Source organism: Hemiscyllium ocellatum, unplaced genomic scaffold (assembly GCF_020745735.1).
Source record: "Hemiscyllium ocellatum isolate sHemOce1 unplaced genomic scaffold, sHemOce1.pat.X.cur. scaffold_640_pat_ctg1, whole genome shotgun sequence".
Taxonomy (NCBI): Eukaryota; Metazoa; Chordata; class Chondrichthyes; order Orectolobiformes; family Hemiscylliidae; genus Hemiscyllium; species Hemiscyllium ocellatum.
Window position 1 is genome coordinate 144202 of NW_026869147.1, and position 20799 is coordinate 165000.

Genomic DNA, 20799 nt, shown 5'->3' on the forward strand with positions numbered 1-20799 from the left:
TCCCTCTGCTCATCCACACTACCAAGTAGCCTACCATTAGCCCAGTAATCCATCATCTTGTTATTCCTACCAAAGTGAACGACTTCGCACTTAGCTACATTGAATTCCATTTGCCACATTTCTGCCCAGCTCTGCAACTTATCTATATCCCGCTGTAACCTACCACTCCCTTCCTCACTATCCACAACTCCACCGACTTTTGTGTCATCCGCAAACTTGCTTACCCAGCTTTCAAGTCCTTCCTCCAGATCATTTATAAAGATAACAAAAAGCAATGGTCCCAAAACAGATCCTTGTGGTACACCGCTAGTAACTGCACTCCAAGATGAACATAATCCATCAACTACTACCCTCTGTCTCCTTCCAGCCAGCCAATTCCTAATCCAAACCTCTAATGTATCCTCAATGCCATACCTCCGTAGTTTTAACATTAGCCTACCATGGGGAACCTTATCGAACGCCTTACTAAAATCCATATACACAACATCTACTGCTTTACCCTCATCCACTTCCTTAGTCACCTTCTCAAAGAACTCAATAAGGTTTGTGAGGCACGACCTGCCCTTCACAAAACCATGCTGGCTATCCCTGATCACGTTATTCCTATCCAGATGTTCATAAATCTTATCCCTTACCATTCTCTCTAAGACTTTGCCCACCACTGAAGTCAGACTCACTGGCCTATAGTTACTAGGGCTATCCCTACTCCCTTTCTTGAACAATGGGACCACATTCGCTATCCTGCAGTCCTCTGGTACTATTCCCGTTGACAATGACGACATAAAAATCCAGGCCAATGGCTCTGCTATCTCCTCCCTAGCTTCCCATAGGATCCTGGGGTAAATGCCATCAGGCCCAGGAGACTTATCTATATTCATCCTTTCCAATATTCCCAAAACCTCTTCCCTGCATATTTCCAGGGCATCCATTCTAATTATTTGTGATTCCATATTCACATCAGCAACAGTGTCCTGTTCCTGAGTGAATACTGATGAAAAGTACTGATTTAATGTCTCTCCAATCTCCTCCGCCTCCACACACAACTTCCCACTACTATCCTTGACTGGATCGATACCTACCCTAGTCATCCTTTTATTCTTGACATACCTATAGAAAGCCTTTGGGTTTTCCCTAATCCTACCAGCTAAAGACTTTTCATGTCCCCTTCTCGCTTCTCTTAGCTCCCTCTTTAGCTCCTTCCTGGCTACCTTATAACTCTCAATCGCCCCTACTGAACTTTCACGCCTCATCTTTACATATGCCGCCTTCTTCCCTTTCACAAGGGACTCCAATTCCTTACTAAACCACGGCTGCCTCACAAGGCCCTTTACACCATGCCTGACTGGTACATACCTATCGAGGACACGTAGTAGCTGCTCCTTGAACAATCCCCACATCTCATTAGTGTTCTTCTCTTGAAGCCTGTTTTTCCAATCCACACATCCTAAGTCATGCCTCACTGCATCATAATTTCCCTGCCCCCAGCTATAGCTCTTGCCCTGCGGCGCACGATTATCCCTCTCCATCACTAAAGTAAAAGTCACCGAGTTGTGGTCACTGTCCCCGAAGTGCTCACCTACCTCCAAGTCTAACACCTGGCCTGGTTCATTACCTAGAACCAAATCCAATATAGCCTCCCCTCTTGTTGGCCTGTCGACATATTGTGTCAGGAAACCCTCCTGCACACATTGTACAAACACCGACCCATCTAATGAACTCGAGCTATAGCTCTCCCAGTCAATATCTGGGAAGTTAAAGTCCCCCATAACAACCACCCTGCTACCTTCACTCTTTTCCTGAATCATCCTCGCAATATTATCCTCTACTTCTCTAGGACTATTAGGAGGCCTGTAGAAAACACCTAACAGGGTGACCTCACCTTTCCTATTTCTAACCTCAGCCCAAACTACCTCAGATGGCAAGTCCTCTTCCATCGTCCATTCCACTGCTGTGATACTGTCTTTGACAAGTAATGCCACGCCTCCCCCTTTTTTACCCCCATGTCTGATCCTACTAAAACATTTGAACCCTGGAACGTGCAACAGCCATTCTTGTCCCTGTTCTACCCACGTCTCTGTAATGGCCACAACATCGAAGGCCCAGGTACCAACCCACGCTGCAAGTTCACATATGGAGAGGGTCACACTCCCGCAGGATAGGGACAGCATGGAGTTAGATACAGAGTAAAGGTCTCTCTACACCATCCCCCCGATCACACCCTCCCAGGGACAGGGACAGCATGGGGTTAGATACAGGGTGCAGCTCCCTCTACACTGTCCCACCATCGACCATTCCCAGGGACAGGGACAGCATGGGGTGAGGTACAGGGTGCAGCTCCCTCTACACTGTCCCACCATCGACCATTCCCAGGGACAGGGACAACATGGGGGTTAGCTACAGGGTGCAGCTCTCTCTACACTGTCCCACCATCGACCATTCCCAGGAACATGGACAGCATGGGGTTAGATACAGGGTGCAGGTCCCTCTACACTGTCCCACCATCGACCATTCCCAGGGACAGGGACAGCGTGGGGTTTAGGTACAGGGTGCAGCTCCCTCTACACTGTCCCACCATCGACCATTCCCAGGGGCAGGGACAGCATGGGGTTAGATATAGGGGGCAGCTCCCTCTACATTGTACCACCATCGACCATTCGCAGGGACAGGGACAGCATGGGGTTTAGATACAGGGTGCAGCTCCCTCTACACTGTCCCACCATCGACCATTCCCAGGGACAGGGACAGCATGGGGTTTAGGTACAGGGTGCAGCTCCCTCTACACTGTCCCACCATCGACCATTCCCAGGGACAGGGACAGCATGGGGTTTAGATACAGGGTGCAGCTCCCTCTACACTGTCCCACCATCGACCATTCCCAGGGACAGGGACAGCATGGGGTTAGGTACAGGGTGCAGCTCCCTCTACACTCTCCCACCATCGACCATTCCCAGGGACAGGGACAGCATGGGGTTAGATACAGGGTGCAGCTCCCTCTACACTGTCCCACCATCGACCATTCCCAGGGACAGGGACAGCATGGGGTTTAGGTACAGGGTGCAGCTCCCTCTACACTGTCCCACCATCGACCATTCCCAGGGACAGGGACAGCATGGGGTTAAGGTACAGGGTGCAGCTCCCTCTACACTGTCCCACCATCGACCATTCCCAGGGACAGGGACAGCATGGGGTTTAGGTACAGGGTGCAGCTCCCTCTACACTGTCCCACCATCGACCATTCCCAGGGACAGGGACAGCATGGGGTTTAGGTACAGGGTGCAGCTCCCTCTACACTGTCCCACCATCGACCATTCCCAGGGACAGGGACAGCATGGGGTTTAGATACAGGGTGCAGCTCCCTCTACACTGTCCCACCATCGACCATTCCCAGGGACAGGGACAGCATGGGGTTAGGTACAGGGTGCAGCTCCCTCTACACTCTCCCACCAACAAACTCTCCTGCCTCGATACCTGTAGCCAGTGGGATGACACACAGGGCTTAACAGGAGTGGTGCCTTACGTCTGGACAGGAACTTGAAGACACATCTGTTCCCACAGGTGGTATTGCAGCAGGTTTGCCAGCCCTCGCAGTCGCTGTCCTCATTGCACTGAGTGTGGAAACTCATGGTACAGACGTGGCTCAGTCTGGAAGGTGAGGGACACCTTTGTTCGCTCCCTACAGAGACAGAGGCTTCATCTTAGCTTCAGAAACTGCTGCTGCTGCTGCTTGAACTATCATTCACTGACTTCGCCCTGAGCTCAAGGGCAGGGTGACAGAGAGAAAGAGAGAGAGAGACAGAGAGACAGAGAGAGGGAGAGGGAGTGAGACAGGGAGAGAGAGAGAGAGAGAGGGAGTGAGACAGGGAGAGAAAGAGAGGGAGAAAGACAGGGGGAGAGAGAGAGAGAGAGAGAGACATGGAGGAAGAGACAGACATAGAGAGAGAGAGAGAAGGAGATAGAGAGAGAAAGCAAGAGTAGAGAGAGAAGGAGGGAGACAGACCGAGAGATATAAAGATGAACAGACCGGAGGGTGAAAGGGAGAGAGAGAGAGACAGACAGAGAGAGAGACAGACAGAGAGAGAGATAGAGACAGAGAGAGTGGGAAAGACAGAGAGACAGACAGACAGAGATACACACACACACACTCACTCACTCACTAAACACACACACACACACACACACACACACACACACACAGACACACACACACACACACAGATATGCAGGAACAGAAACACAAACACAGTGACTTTCTGTGTCTCCCGATCCCTGATGAACACGGTCTGTGGTGGAGGTTGTGGGTGGGGAGGGAGAGGGTAGGCTGCTGCTCAGTAAACGGAGTTACTTACCCCTGCTGCGGTAGGAATGGACACAGCGACGCCCACAGCTGGTGTTGCAGCACATCTGCCATGCGTAGCAGTCATTATCTTCCTCACACAGCTCACCGTACTTCAGGTTACACACGGCAGAGAGGCGAGCAGGAGAAGGACACATTCCAGATGTCCGATCTGTCACAGAGAGAGAGTGAGGGAGGGAGGGACAGGGAAAGGGAGAGAGGGACAGGGAAAGGGAGAGAGGGACAGGGAAAGGGAGAGAGATAGACACAGCTCAGACATAGAGGAAGGCCTCACCAAGGACATCAGTTCCCCACACTCTGCCTGCTGGGATAAGGATATTCCCCACACTCAGCCTGCTGGGAACAGGATATTCCTCATACTCAGCCTGCTGGGAACAGGGTATTCCCCACACTCAGCCTGCTGGGAAAAGGATATTCCCCACACTCAGCCTGCTGGGAACAGGGTATTCCCCACACTAAGCCTGCTGGGACCAGGATATTCCCCACACTAAGCCTGCTGGGAACAGGATATTCCCCACACTCAGCCTGCTGGGACCAGGGTATTCCCCACACACAGCCTGCTGGGAACAGAGTGCTCCCCACACTCAGCCTGCTGGGAACAGGATATTCCCCACACTTAGCCTGCTGGGAACAGGGTATTCTCCACACACAGCCTGCTGGGAACAGGATATTCCCCACACTAAGCCTGCTGGGAACAGGGTATTCCCCACACTAAGCCTGCTGGGACCAGAGTGTTCCCCATACTCAGCCTGCTGGGAACAGAGTGCTCCCCACACTAAGCCTCCTGGGGGCAGTGTGATTACATGACCCTCTGCTGGGATGTAACTGGATCTTGCAGGGACTAACCAACCGTATGCAGTTACCTGAGACTGACAAACTGCTGCTCTGCCCCATGAAGGGGTGGACACAGCGTCTACCACAAGGTGTCTCACAACATGACCTCCACTTGCCACAATCCCCATCATCTCCACACGAGGCGCTGTGATTCATCCTGCAGGCACGATCCAGGCAGGACGGATTCGGACATTCCTCAGATTTCCACGAGTCTGCAAATGTAATAGTTCCGGTTATGGGAGAGAGCAGGAGAGGTGTTGGGGGGAATGGGTGGGAGAGGAAAGGGGCAGAGTGAGAGGGAGACAAAAAAGGTGAGAGGAACAGGGAGAGAAAGGTGACAAAGACGGAGAGAGAGGGACAGGAACATGCAGCCGAGAGACAGCAAGTGCGGTGACAGAGAGAGAGGGGCAAAGAGAGAGAAGAGATAGCGACACAGAGAGCAAGTGACAGAAGGAAAGATGTGACTGAGAAAGACAGAAACACATGCAGCAGACAGACAGAATGAGAGGTGACAGAGAAACAGGGCTACAGAGAGACAGGAGAGACAGCAGCACAGAGGGACAGATGGAGAGGCATGACTGAGAAAGAGAGAGAGCGTGGCATGTGACAGAGACAGAGAGAGAGAGAGAGAGAGAGAGAGAGAGAGAGAGAGAGAGAGACAGACAGAGAGAGAGACAGAGAGAGAGAGAGAAAGAGAGAGAATCAGACAGACATGCAACAAATGGAGATGAAATGATGTCACACAAGGAGAGAGAGAGAGTGAGAGAGAGAGATAGAAGAGAGAGATGTGCTGCGGGAATGCACAAAGAGAGGCAAAGGGAAATATACCACAGACACAAAGTGAGATATAAAGCAGGAAAGGTCACAGTGCTGCCTCATACAGGCAGGTTAAGCAGCCATTCCTTCTGGACCAGGAACTACCTCCATGAGACTTTCTGTAGAACGACAGGACACAACGTTTCTGACACCCAGCATCACAGCATCTTTGTGATCCTGCACAATCCTGGTCCGACTCACACACCTTCCCAAAAGTGCAGTTACACACACGGGCAAGATGGTCTGGGCGTGGGCACTGCCCGTCGTCTTCCATTGGGAGAAAAGAGAGAGACAGAACCGCACGGGGTTAGACACAGAGTAATGCTCCCTCCACATTGTCCCCATTAAACACTCCCAGGACAGGGACAGCACAGGGTTAGATACAGAGTAATGCTCCCTCCACATTGTCCCCATTAAACACTCCCAGGACAGGGACAGCACGGGGTTAGACACAGAGTAATGCTCCCTCCATATTGTCCCCATTAAACACTCCCAGGACAGGGACAGCACGGGGTTAGACACAGAGTAATGCTCCCTCCACATTGTCCCCATTAAACACTCCCAGGACAGGGACAGCACAGGGTGAGACACAGAGTAAAGAACCCTCCACATTGTCCCCATTAAACACTCCCAGGACAGGGACAGCACGGGGTGAGACACAGAGTAATGCTCCCTCCACATTGTCCCCATTAAACACTCCCAGGACAGGGACAGCACGGGGTTAGACACAGAGTGAAGAACCCTCCACATTGTCCCCATTAAACACTCCCAGGACAGGGATAGCATGAGGAGGTTGGATACATAGTAAAGCTGTCTCTCCCCCACCCCAGCAAGTTCCCCAAGGACAGAGACAGCACATGGTGAGATACACATTGAAACACTGCTCTGTCCTGTCCCGCACCACAACCATTCAGTAACACCAGATGGACAGTGAGTGAAGCTCAGACAAGAAGAACTCACCATTTCTGAAATGCCTGAGGACACATCTTGGCCCACATGGGGTGGAGCAACACGTGCCCCATCTGCCACAGTCGCTCTCGTTTCTACATTCCTTGCCCAGAGTTGTGTTACACACATAGCTCAGTTGACTTGGGCTTGAGCACTCTCCGGGTCTCTCACCTGGAAACACAACATTTCGATATAACGCTCGACTTACACACGAGAGGGGGAGACCGACAGGGATTCCCCATCAGGGATACACTTGTTGTTTGCAGGAGTTCCACGATCGGGAAAAAGAATTGGAACGGTGTACAGATTGTAGTTAACTGCAGTCTGGGACTCTCTCACTCTGCTCCCTGCATTCTCGGGACTCTCTCAGTCTGCTCCCTGCAGTCTCGGGTCTCTCTCACTCTGCTCCCTGCATTCTCGGGACTCTCTCAGTCTGCTCCCTGCAGTCTCGGGACTCTCTCAGTCTGCTCCCTGCAGTCTCTGGATTCTCTCAGTCTGCACCCTGCAGTCTCGGGTCTCTCTCACTCTGCTCCCTGTAGTCTCGGGACTCTCTCACTCTGCTCCCTGCAGTCTCGGGTGTCTCTCAGTCTGCTCCCTGCAGTCTCGGGTCTCTCTCAGTCTGCTCCCTGCAGTCTCGGGTCTCTCTCAGTCTGCTCCCTGCAGTCTCGGGTCTCTCTCAGTCTGCTCCCTGCAGTCTCGGGACTGTCTCTCAGTCTGCTCCCTGCAGTCTCGGGTCTCTCTCAGTCTGCTCCCTGCAGTCTCGGGACTCTCTCAGTCTGCTCCCTGCAGTCTCGGGTCTCTCTCTGTCTGCTCCCTGCAGTCTCGGGTCTCCCTCACTCTGCTCCCTGCAGTCTCGTGACTCTCTCAGTCTGCTCCCTGCAGTCTCGGGTCTCCCTCACTCTGCACCCTGCAGTCTTGGGTCTCTCTCTGTCTGCACCCTGCAGTCTCGGGTCTCTCTCACTCTGCTCCCTGCAGTCTCGGGTCTCTCTCACTCTGCACCCTGCTGTCTCGGGACTCTCTCTGTCTGCACCCTGCAGTCTCGGGTCTCTCTCAGTCTGCACCCTGCAGTCTCGGGTCTCTCTCAGTCTGCACCCTGCTGTCTCGGGTCTCTCTCTGTCTGCTCCCTGCAGTCTCTGTTGTGCTGAACTATCTTGCCCCAGACCATTCCCCTACTGACACTCTGTCACACCATAATCCTTACCTTGCCTGAATGAGGAGACACATTTCTTGCCACATCCAATCTCACAGCACTGTTCATAGGAAGGACAATCATCATCATCCTCACACGATCGAGTCCGGTTTTTCTTGCAGAGAAAAGACACACGGGAATGTTCTGGGCATTTCTTTCGCAAAACTGAAGGAGAGAACGGGTTTTCACTTGGTCAATTTGTTTACATACAGTGTAATCTTTCCACTGTCCTCTATCAAACACTCCCACCACACGGACAGAGTGGGATTAGATACAGAGTAATGCTCCCTCTACAGCGTCGACTCATCAAACACTACCAGGATAGAGACACCATGCTCATAGGTACAGTGTAAAGCTCCCTCTACACTGCTCACATTGGCCCTGTTCAGCTCACTCGGGATTATCAGACAAACCTGTGGGAAGCAATGCAGTGATGGATACTCACATTTCCTGATGAATGTTGGGACACATTTCCCACCGCAGCCCTTGGCCAGGCAGCACCTCTGCCACACGTCGCACTGCGTGTCGTTCTTGCAGTCTTTTCCCAGGGTCGTGTTGCACAACATCGTCAGCCTCCTTGCAATGGGACAGGTTCTGTTCTCTGTGAAGACAAACACAGGGAGATGGGGGATAGAATCAGACAACAGATAAACATCCCACTCTCCCATCTCACTGACAGAAGGGAGCCCAGTGCCTTGTGAAGGAAGCTGGGAATTGGAGAGAGGGTGGGACAACTCAGCCTTCACAACACCACTCCATGATCTGCCGCAGTACACCAGACAGCTCACACACAATTCCTCTCTCTTGGCCTGCAGTGGGAACAGAGAAAGGACTGAGGAGAGACAGACGACTTAACTGAGATGTAACAGAGGCATCAGACAGACCACAACATCCAAACAGCGTGCACTCATATTCCCGGAGAGTAGGACACTGTGTGTTTCACACCACAATCCCTCTCTAACCCAGGGACAGGGATTGGGAACAGGATCCCTGTCTGTTTCACACCACAATCCCTCTCTAACCCAGGGACAGGGATTGGGAACAGGATCCCTGTCTGTTTCACACCACAATCCCTCCCTGACCCAGGGACAGGGATTGGGAACAGGATTCCTGTCTGTTTCACACCACAATCCCTCCCTGACCCAGGGACAGGGATTGGGAACGGGATCCCTGCCTGTTTCACACCACAATCCCTCTCTAACCCAGGGACAGGGATTGGGAACGGGATCCCTGTCTGTTTCACACCACAATCCCTCCCTGACCCAGGGACAGGGATTGGGAAGGGGATCCCTGTCTGTTTCACACCACAATCCCTCCCTAACCCAGGGACAGGGATTGGGAACGGGATCCCTGTCTGTTTCACACCACAATCCCTCCCTAACCCAGGGACAGGGATTGGGAACGGGATCCCTGTCTGTTTCACACCACAATCCACCTCTAACCCAGGGACAGGGATTGGGAACGGGATCCCTGTCTGTTTCACACCACAATCCCTCCCTAACCCAGGGACAGGGATTGGGAACGGGATCCCTGTCTGTTTCACACCACAATCCACCCCTAACCCCGGGACAGGGATTGGGAACGGGATCCCTGTCTGTTTCACAACACAATCCCTCCCTAAACCAGGGACTGGGATTGGGAACAGGATCCCTGTCTGTTTCACACCACAATCCACCCTTTACCCAAACACAGGGATTAGAAGCGCGGTCCTGTTCTACCGAAGGCCAATCCCTCGCTAACCTGGGAAGGGGGATCAGAGCCGGGATTCCAGGATGCCCTTGGGGAATCTGTATTCTCTGGACAGTGTCTGTGTCCCTCACATTGGATGTGTTTCCCTCTCTCACACACTCTCTCTCTCTCTCTCTCTTTCTCACCTCCTGTGAAACACTTTGGGATGCATTTCTTCCCACAGCCAGCATCACAACACGAGTGGTATCCATCACAGTCCCCGTTGTCATTACAGGAACGCCCGGTGCTGATCTGACAGAACATGGAGAGGCTGTCCTCCTCTGGGCACTGGTCAGCAGGCTCTGTAAATGGGAAGGTAGGACAGACACAGTTACAGAGTCCCACACAGGGCCCTTCACATACTCCTTCACACCTTCCTCATCTCTTCCCCACCCTCCCTCCATTCCCAAACCAGGGAATGCTCATTCTACTGCCCACCCTCTGCAATAACCCTCTCACTTACTGTTGCTTCCTCCTTTCCCTCCAACTGCTCTCCTGCTCTGACAGCATCACTTTCCCCTTTCTGTGGTGATAAACTCCTGAAAACCTTTTATCTCTTGGGTTATCACACCCCTTTATCCCCGATCAGTTCCTCAATCTGTCAATGTGCCTCCTCAACATCGCTGCTGTACCTGCCTCCACCACCACCCCCTGACAGCACATTCCACATACTGACCCCACCCTGTGTTCAACAAACCTGCCTCCCACTGTCTCCCCTTTTACCCCAAATCTGTGCTCCTCTAGTCATTGACATTTCTGTCCTGGGAAAGTAAAACTGACCAGGCGATACATTCTGTTTGTAAGAGATGAACCTTCTATCAGGTCGACTCTCATCCTTTCCATGTTCACGTGAAAACAAACCAGGCTTATTCGATCTCCCAAAACACATCACCTCACATTTGTTCAGATTACACTCCATCTGCCATCTCTTCACCCAATCCTCCGGTCTATATCCATCCTGCTCTGTCCTCGGGCAATCCTCCTCCATATCTACAGCTCCCCCTAACCCTGTGTGACGTTCACTAACATATTCATCGGGCCACCTTCATTCTCCTCCTATATATCTGGTAAATGGCAAGGTGGGGGTCACAGCACAAATCCCTGTGGGACACCACCCATCACAGTTCTCCAGTCCCTTTCACTGCTACTCTCTGTGCTTCTGTCACTGAGCCAGTTGTGGATCCATCTTACCAGCTCTCTGTGGATCCCGTGTATATTCACCTTCTGTTCTGGTTTACCATGAGAGACCTTGTCAAAGGCCTTGGTACAATCCCTATCCACAATACCCACTGGCCTGCCCTCACCAATCACCTTTCTCACTTTCTCAAAAATACAGGCTCAGTCAAGCTTGTGAGACACAGCTGTACCTGTACAAAGCTACCTTTCCGGTTGCTAACAAGGCTATATGTTTATCCCGGAATGCTGGAGCGGGACTTACATCCCGGCGTCAACACCACAGCGGCTCTAGCCTGACAAAGCCCTGCCCTCCCATGCGAAGGAGACCCCGTCACTGAATGTCCTCTGACCTGCTGGGGGAGCATAGGTTGGGGGTGAGAGGGGCTTACTTCTCGCAAACCACTGTGACACACATCGAGGTCCACATTCCGTGTTACAGCACGATGCCCAGTGACCACAGGAATCGTCTCCATCGCAGGGAGCGGTGAAGTTCATCCGACAGACATAATGCAGTCTGGTCGTGTCCGGACATGTGGATCCTTGGCCTTTAGGAGACACTGAGAGAGAGAGAGAGAAGAACAGCCTTCACCACAACTGCTGATCCAACAGAGACCCTTCCCTGGGAAACATCTCTCACAGACAGCAGAGAAACAGGAGCTAGAGAGGGTGGCAGAGATAGGGAGAGGTACAGGGGCTGGAGGGGGTTACAGAGATAGGGAGGGGGGGTGTAGGGGGTTACATAGATAGGGAGGGGGTGTAGGGGGTTACAGAGATAGGGAGGGGGCTTTAGGGGGTTACAGAGATAGGGAGGGTGTGTAAGGGGTTACAGAGATAGGGAGAGGGTGTAGGGGATTACAGAGATAGGGAGGGGGTGTAGGGGGTTACAGAGATAGGGAGGGGGTGTAAGGGGTTACAGAGATAGGGAGAAGGTGTAGGGGATTACAGAGATAGGTAGGGGGTGTAGGGGTTTACAGAGATAGAGAGGGGGTGTAGGGGGTTACAGAGATAGGGAGGTGGTCTAGGGGGGTTACAGAGATAGGGAGGGGGTGTAGAGGGGTTACACAGACAGGGAGGGGTTGTAGGGGGGCTACAGAGATAGGGAGGGGGTGTAGGGGGGTTACAGGGACAGGGAGGGAGTGTGGGGGGGGTTACAGAGATCGGGAGGGGGAGTAGTGGGGTTACAGAGATAGAGAGGGGGTGTCGGGAGTTGCAGAGATTGGGAGGGGGTGTCGGTGGTTACAGTGATAGGGAGGGGGTGTCGGGAGTTACAGAGACAGGGAGGGGGTGTAGGGGCTGGAGGATGTTACAGAGATAGAGAGAGGTGTAGGGCCTGGCGGGGGTTACAGAAGTAGGTGGGGTGTAACAGCCAGAGGCAGGTACAGATATGATTGGATTTGAAGACAATTATGGTGTGTGTACAGCAGGAGGCAGTATTGCACAGCGAGCCATTGGGTGTTGCCAATCCCACATGGTGGTGTGTGAACCAGACTCAGTGTGTGACACTCAGGATTGGATGGGGGAACAGAGATCGGAGAGACCGCAGTGTTTCACAATGAGCTGAACACCATGGAAGATGGGAATGGTGAGGTTAGTCAGGAGAGGAATGTGAGAATTGAGTCTGAGACAGACAGCTCTCTCTCCCACCCAGATACAGTGACGTGGCTCTGAGGGGATCTCTCCTCCTTACCTCCAGGCTTGAAGCTCATGATACATCTCCTCCCACATCCAGTCTCACAACACTTTTGCCAGATATCACAGTCGTCATCAGTAGAACATTGAGAGCCCAGTTTCATCTGACAAATGGGCTGGAGACGAGATTCTGCTGGACATTCAAAGGCTTCCTCTGTGGGGAAAGCATGACTCTGAGCTCAAACTAAACTGCTGCTGGACAGGGTTAACAGTTCACAACATCAAGGAGACCATTCAGATCATCTGGCCTGCCCCAATCGCTCAATAACATCATTGCTGATCCACCACAGGGACTGTACTTTCTGGTCATCTCCCCTCACACCCACATTCTGTTTACATCTCGCACTCACACGAACCACTTTGCTCTCAACCACACCCAGGGACCACTCTCCTCTCCCTCACACACACAGGGACCACTCTCCTCTCTCACACATACAGGGACCACTCTCCTCTCACACACACACAGGGACCACTCTCCTCTCACACACACACAGGGACCACTCTCCTCACACACACACACACACAGGGACCACTCTCCTCTCACACACACACACACAGGGACCACTCTCCTCTCTCACACACACACAGGGACCACTCTACTCACACACACACACACAGGGACCACTCTCCTCTCTCACACACACACAGGGACCACTCTCCTCTCTCACACACACACAGGGACCACTCTCCTCTCTCACACACACACACAGAGGGACCACTCTCCACACACACACACACACACACACACACACACACACACACACAGACCACTCTCCTCTCACACACACACAGGGACCACTCTCCTCTCACACACACACAGGGACCACTCTCCTCTCACACACACACACACAGGGACCACTCTCCTCTCACACACACACAGGGACCACTCTCCTCTCACACACACACAGGGACCACTCTCCTCTCACACACACACAGGGACCACTCTCCTCTCACACACACACAGGGACCACTCTCCTCTCTCACACACAGGGACCACTCTCCTCTCACACACACACAGGGACCACTCTCCTCACACACACACACTCAGGGACCACTCTCCTCTCTCACACCCACACAGGGACCACTCTCCTCACACACACAGAGACCACTCTCCTCTCACACACACACAGGGACCACTGTCCTCACACACACACACACAGGGACCACTCTCCTCTCACACACACACACACAGGGACCACTCTCCTCTCACACACACACACACACACACACACACAGGGACCACTCTCCTCTCACACACACACAGGGACCACTCTCCTCTCACACACACACACAGGGACCACTCTCCTCTCACACACACACACAGGGACCACTCTCCTCTCACACACACACACAGGGACCACTCTCCTCTCACACACACACACAGGGACCACTCTCCTCTCACACACACACAGGGACCACTCTCCTCTCACACACACACAGGGACCACTCTCCTCTCACACACACACACACACACAGGGACCACTCTCCTCTCACACACACACACACACACACAGGGACCACTCTCCTCTCACACACACACACACAGGGACCACTCTCCTCTCACACACACACACACACAGGGACCACTCTCCTCTCACACACACACACACAGGGACCACTCTCCTCTCACACACACACACACACAGGGACCACTCTCCTCTCTCACACACACACAGGGACCACTCTCCTCTCACACACACACAGGGACCACTCTCCTCACACACACACACTCAGGGACCACTCTCCTCTCTCACACCCACACAGGGACCACTCTCCTCTCTCACACCCACACAGGGACCACTCTCCTCACACACACAGGGACCACTCTCCTCTCACACACACACAGGGACCACTGTCCTCACACACACACACACACACACACAGGGACCACTCTCCTCTCACACACACACACACACACACAGGGACCACTCTCCTCTCACACACACACAGGGACCACTGTCCTCTCACACACACACACAGGGACCACTCTCCTCTCACACACACACACAGGGACCACTCTCCTCTCACACACACACACACACAGGGACCACTCTCCTCTCACACACACACACAGGGACCACTCTCCTCTCACACACACACACAGGGACCACTCTCCTCTCACACACACACACAGGGACCACTCTCCTCTCACACACACACACACACAGGGACCACTCTCCTCTCACACACACACACAGGGACCACTCTCCTCTCACACACACACACAGGGACCACTCTCCTCTCACACACACACACAGGGACCACTCTCCTCACACACACACACAGGGACCACTCTCCTCACACACACACACTCAGGGACCACTCTCCTCTCTCACACCCACACAGGGACCACTCTCCTCACACACACAGGGACCACTCTCCTCTCACACACACACAGGGACCACTGTCCTCACACACACACACACACACACAGGGACCACTGTCCTCACACACACACACACACACAGGGACCACTCTCCTCTCACACACACACACACACACACAGGGACCACTCTCCTCTCACACACACACAGGGACCACTGTCCTCTCACACACACACGCAGGGACCACTCTCCTCTCACACACACACAGGGACCACTGTCCTCTCACACACACACACAGGGACCACTCTCCTCTCACACACACACACAGGGACCACTCTCCTCTCACACACACACACACACACAGGGACCACTCTCCTCTCACACACACACAGGGACCACTCTCCTCTCACACACACACACACACAGGGACCACTCTCCTCTCACACACACACAGGGACCCCTCTCCTCTCACACACACACACACACACACAGGGACCACTCTCCTCTCACACACACGCAGGGACCACTCTCCTCTCACACACACACAGGGACCACTCTCCTCTCACACACACACACAGGGACCACTCTCCTCTCACACACACACACAGGGACCACTCTCCTCTCACACACACACACAGGGACCACTCTCCTCTCACACACACACAGGGACCACTCTCCTCTCTCACACACACACACAGGGACCACTCTCCTCTCTCACACACACACACTGGGACCACTCTCCTCTCTCACACACACACACAGGGACCACTCTCCTCTCACACACACACACACACACACAGGGACCACTCTCCTCTCTCACACACACACAGGGACCACTCTCCTCTCACACACACACACACACAGGGACCACTCTCCTCTCACACACACACACACAGGGACCACTCTCCTCACACACACACACACAGGGACCACTCTCCTCACACACACACACACAGGGACCACTCTCCTCTCTCACACACACACACTGGGACCACTCTCCTCTCACACACACACACAGGGACCACTCTCCTCTCACACACACACACACACACACAGGGACCACTCTCCTCTCTCACACACACACAGGGACCACTCTCCTCTCACACACACACACACACAGGGACCACTCTCCTCTCACACACACACACACAGCGACCACTCTCCTCACACACACACACACACAGGGACCACTCTCCTCTCACACACACACACAGGGACCACTCTCCTCTCACACACACAGGGACCACTCTCCTCTCTCACACACACACAGGGACCACTCTCCTCTCTCACACACACACACAGGGACCACTCTCCTCTCACACACACACACAGGGACCACTCTCCTCTCTCACACACACACAGGGACCACTCTCCTCTCTCACACACACAGGGACCACTCTCCTCTCTCACACACACAGGGACCACTCTCCTCTCACACACACACACAGAGACCACTCTCCTCTCACACACACACACACAGGGACCACTCTCCTCTCACACACACACAGGGACCACTCTCCTCTCTCACACACACAGGGACCACTCTCCTCTCTCACACACACACACACAGGGACCACTCTCCTCTCACACACACACAGGGACCACTCTCCTCTCACACACACACACACAGGGACCACTCTCCTCTCTCACACACACAGGGACCCCTCTCCTCTCTCACACACACACACACAGGGACCACTCTCCTCTCTCACACACACACACACACACAGGGACCACTCTCCTCTCTCACACACACACACAGGGACCACTCTCCTCTCACACACACACACACAGGGACCACTCTCCTCACACACACACACACAGGGACCACTCTCCTCTCTCACACACACACACTGGGACCACTCTCCTCTCACACACACACACAGGGACCACTCTCCTCTCACACACACACACACACACACAGGGACCACTCTCCTCTCTCACACACACACAGGGACCACTCTCCTCTCACACACACACACACACAGGGACCACTCTCCTCTCACACACACACACACAGGGACCACTCTCCTCACACACACACACACACAGGGACCACTCTCCTCTCACACACACACACAGGGACCACTCTCCTCTCACACACACAGGGACCACTCTCCTCTCTCACACACACACAGGGACCACTCTCCTCTCTCACACACACACACAGGGACCACTCTCCTCTCACACACACACACAGGGACCACTCTCCTCTCACACACACACACACAGGGACCACTCTCCTCTCACACACACACAGGGACCACTCTCCTCTCTCACACACACAGGGACCACTCTCCTCTCTCACACACACACACACAGGGACCACTCTCCTCTCACACACACACAGGGACCACTCTCCTCTCACACACACACACACAGGGACCACTCTCCTCTCTCACACACACAGGGACCACTCTCCTCTCTCACACACACACACACAGGGACCACTCTCCTCTCTCACACACACACACACACACAGGGACCACTCTCCTCTCTCACACACACACACAGGGACCACTCTCCTCTCACACACACACACACAGGGACCACTCTCCTCACACACACACACACACAGGGACCACTCTCCTCTCTCACACACACACACTGGGACCACTCTCCTCTCACACACACACACAGGGACCACTCTCCTCTCACACACACACACACACACACAGGGACCACTCTCCTCTCTCACACACACACAGGGACCACTCTCCTCTCACACACACACACACACAGGGACCACTCTCCTCTCACACACACACACACAGGGACCACTCTCCTCACACACACACACACACAGGGACCACTCTCCTCTCACACACACACACAGGGACCACTCTCCTCTCACACACACAGGGACCACTCTCCTCTCTCACACACACACAGGGACCACTCTCCTCTCTCACACACACACACAGGGACCACTCTCCTCTCACACACACACACAGGGACCACTCTCCTCTCTCACACACACAGGGACCACTCTCCTCTCTCACACACACAGGGACCACTCTCCTCTCACACACACACACAGAGACCACTCTCCTCTCACACACACACACACAGGGACCACTCTCCTCTCACACACACACAGGGACCACTCTCCTCTCTCACACACACAGGGACCACTCTCCTCTCTCACACACACACACACAGGGACCACTCTCCTCTCACACACACACAGGGACCACTCTCCTCTCACACACACACACACAGGGACCACTCTCCTCTCTCACACACACAGGGACCACTCTCCTCTCTCACACACACACACACAGGGACCACTCTCCTCTCTCACACACACACACACACACAGGGACCACTCTCCTCTCTCACACACACACACAGGGACCACTCTCCTCTCACACACACACACACAGGGACCACTCTCCTCTCACACACACACACACAGGGACCACTCTCCTCTCACACACACACACACAGGGACCACTCTCCTCTCACACACACACACACAGGGACCACTCTCCTCTCACACACACACACACAGGGACCACTCTCCTCTCTCACACACACACAGGGACCACTCTCCTCTCTCACACACACACAGGGACCACTCTCCTCTCTCACACACACACACAGGGACCACTCTCCTCTCTCACACACACACACAGGGACCACTCTCCTCTCTCACACACACACAGGGACCACTCTCCTCTCACACACACACACAGGGACCACTCTCCTCTCTCACACACACACAGGGACCACTCTCCTCTCTCACACACACAGGGACCACTCTCCTCTCACACACATACACACAGGGACCACTCTCCTCTCACACACACACACTCAGGGACCCCTCTCCCTCACACATGAGCACCTCTCTCTTGCCTCACAGAACTGCACCTCTCTCGTACACTCTCCTCTTTGAGAGAAGAGTTCTCCCTTCCTCACCTTGCCTGTGGACCCCATAGACGCAGCGTTTGCCGCAGTTCCCGACGTTACAGCACTGCTTCCACCTTGCGCAGTCCTCGTCTACCTCACACTCCTCGGCATCGTCCCGGTCACAGATATTTTGCATCTGGAATGGTTTGGGACACTCTGCGTCTCGCTTTCCTGTGTTCGGGACAAATCCGAATTCAGTGAGAGGCTGGATGGAAATTCAGCACCGCCCTGGTTATACGGAGTATGGGATCATCCAGGGAAAAACAAGGGGAAGCCTGGAGACAAAGGGGTAGATTGGGGATGGCAGTCTGACAATGAGGAGGGAGGGTTTCACATTGGTTTCCGTTCTGGCTTGGCCAAACATGACAGCTCAGTGAGGAAGGTGAAATGGGAGTGGGGGGAGCTGGGAGTGGGTGAAACGGGAATGGGGGAATACAGAGAGGGTGGCAAATGGCTGTCAGTTTTATGAGCAGCACCTTCCAATGGGAACAAGCTGATGACAACAGGATTGGGCAGACTGGGGCTGGCTTTCCAATGGGATTTAGTAGACTGGGGGAGACTCACTCCCATTGGGAATGATCCTGAAATGGCTCTGGATGAGCTGAGACCTGGGAAGGAGTCTCCTACTGAGAGGGGACATCCTCAAACTGAATACTCTAACTGCAGGGGGCAGGGAGATTGGGTTCCTGGGACAGACAGGGGTCTCTGCCTCAGTCAGAGTGACTCCACCAGGTGTGTGCAGTGTTTGCTAAAGGAGGGAATGGGAGGGTCAGTCATCCTCACCGCGTTTGTGATACCGATGGACACATCTCTTCCCACATCCGGCCTCACAGCACGAGAGCCACAGATCACAGTCATCGTCATTTGTACACTCCTGGCCGTAGTTAACATTGCACATCGGGGTAAGGCGCCTGGCATCCGGGCAGCTCCCATTCTCTGGAGAGAAGAAGGAAAGGGAAAAGACTGGGTTAAAGCTCAGTCCGAGTCTCAGGATAAACACCTCCAGATGGACAGGGTGGAAACTGAGCAAGTCTCTCTCAGTCTGCACGGTCCCCAACGATCATACACACAGCGCAGTGTAAAGAATACATCCCTCCTTATTGTTTTACCCTGGAAGGAAATCTCCCTCTACACTGTCCCCATCAAACACTCCCAGGACAGGGACAGCATGGGGTAAGGTACAGAGGAAATCTCCCTCTACACTGTCCCCATCAAACACTCCCAGGACAGGGACAGCATGGGGTAAGGTACAGAGGAAATCTCCCTCTACACTGTCCCCATCAAACACTCCCAGGACAGGGACAGCATGGGGTAAGGTACAGAGGAAATCTCCCTCTACACTGTCCCCATCAAACACTCCCAGAACAGGGACAGCATGGGGTAAGGTACAGAGGAAATCTCCCTCTACACTGACCCCATCAAACACTCCCAGGACAGGGACAGCATGGGGTAAGGTACAGAGGAAATCTCCCTCTACACTGTCCCCATCAAACACTCCCAGGACAGGGACAGCATGGGGTAAGATACAGAGGAAATCTCCCTCTACACTGTCCCCATCAAACACTCCCAGGACAGGGACAGCATGGGGTAAGATACAGAGGAAATCTCCCTCTTCACTGCCCCCATCAAACACTCCCAGGACAGGGACAGCATGGGGTAAGATACAGAGGAAATCTCCCTCTACACTGTCCCCATCAAACACTCCCAGGACAGGGACAGCATGGGGTAAGGTACAGAGGAAATCTCCCTCTACACTGTCCCCATCAAACACTCCCAGGACAGGGACAGCATGGGGTCAGATACAGAGGAAATCTCCCTCTACACTGTCC

General features: G+C 53.6%; 1 protein-coding gene across 1 annotated transcript in view; it reads right to left on the reverse strand.

The window, feature by feature from the left end:
- Positions 1-3430: 3430 nt before the first annotated feature.
- LOC132814038 (multiple epidermal growth factor-like domains protein 6) overlaps positions 3431-20799 on the reverse strand; it is a 33197-nt gene continuing 15828 nt past the window's right edge. The window contains exons 14-26 of the mRNA XM_060823357.1: positions 19754-19906; positions 18980-19141; positions 12733-12888; positions 11435-11602; positions 10016-10171; positions 8587-8742; positions 8154-8306; positions 6965-7123; positions 6110-6271; positions 5218-5400; positions 4347-4505; positions 3518-3673; positions 3431-3468 (exon numbers count right to left, since the gene is read on the reverse strand). Coding sequence (XP_060679340.1) covers positions 3431-3468; positions 3518-3673; positions 4347-4505; positions 5218-5400; positions 6110-6271; positions 6965-7123; positions 8154-8306; positions 8587-8742; positions 10016-10171; positions 11435-11602; positions 12733-12888; positions 18980-19141; positions 19754-19906 — 1961 coding nt within the window. The remainder of the gene's footprint in view (positions 3469-3517; positions 3674-4346; positions 4506-5217; positions 5401-6109; positions 6272-6964; positions 7124-8153; positions 8307-8586; positions 8743-10015; positions 10172-11434; positions 11603-12732; positions 12889-18979; positions 19142-19753; positions 19907-20799) is intronic.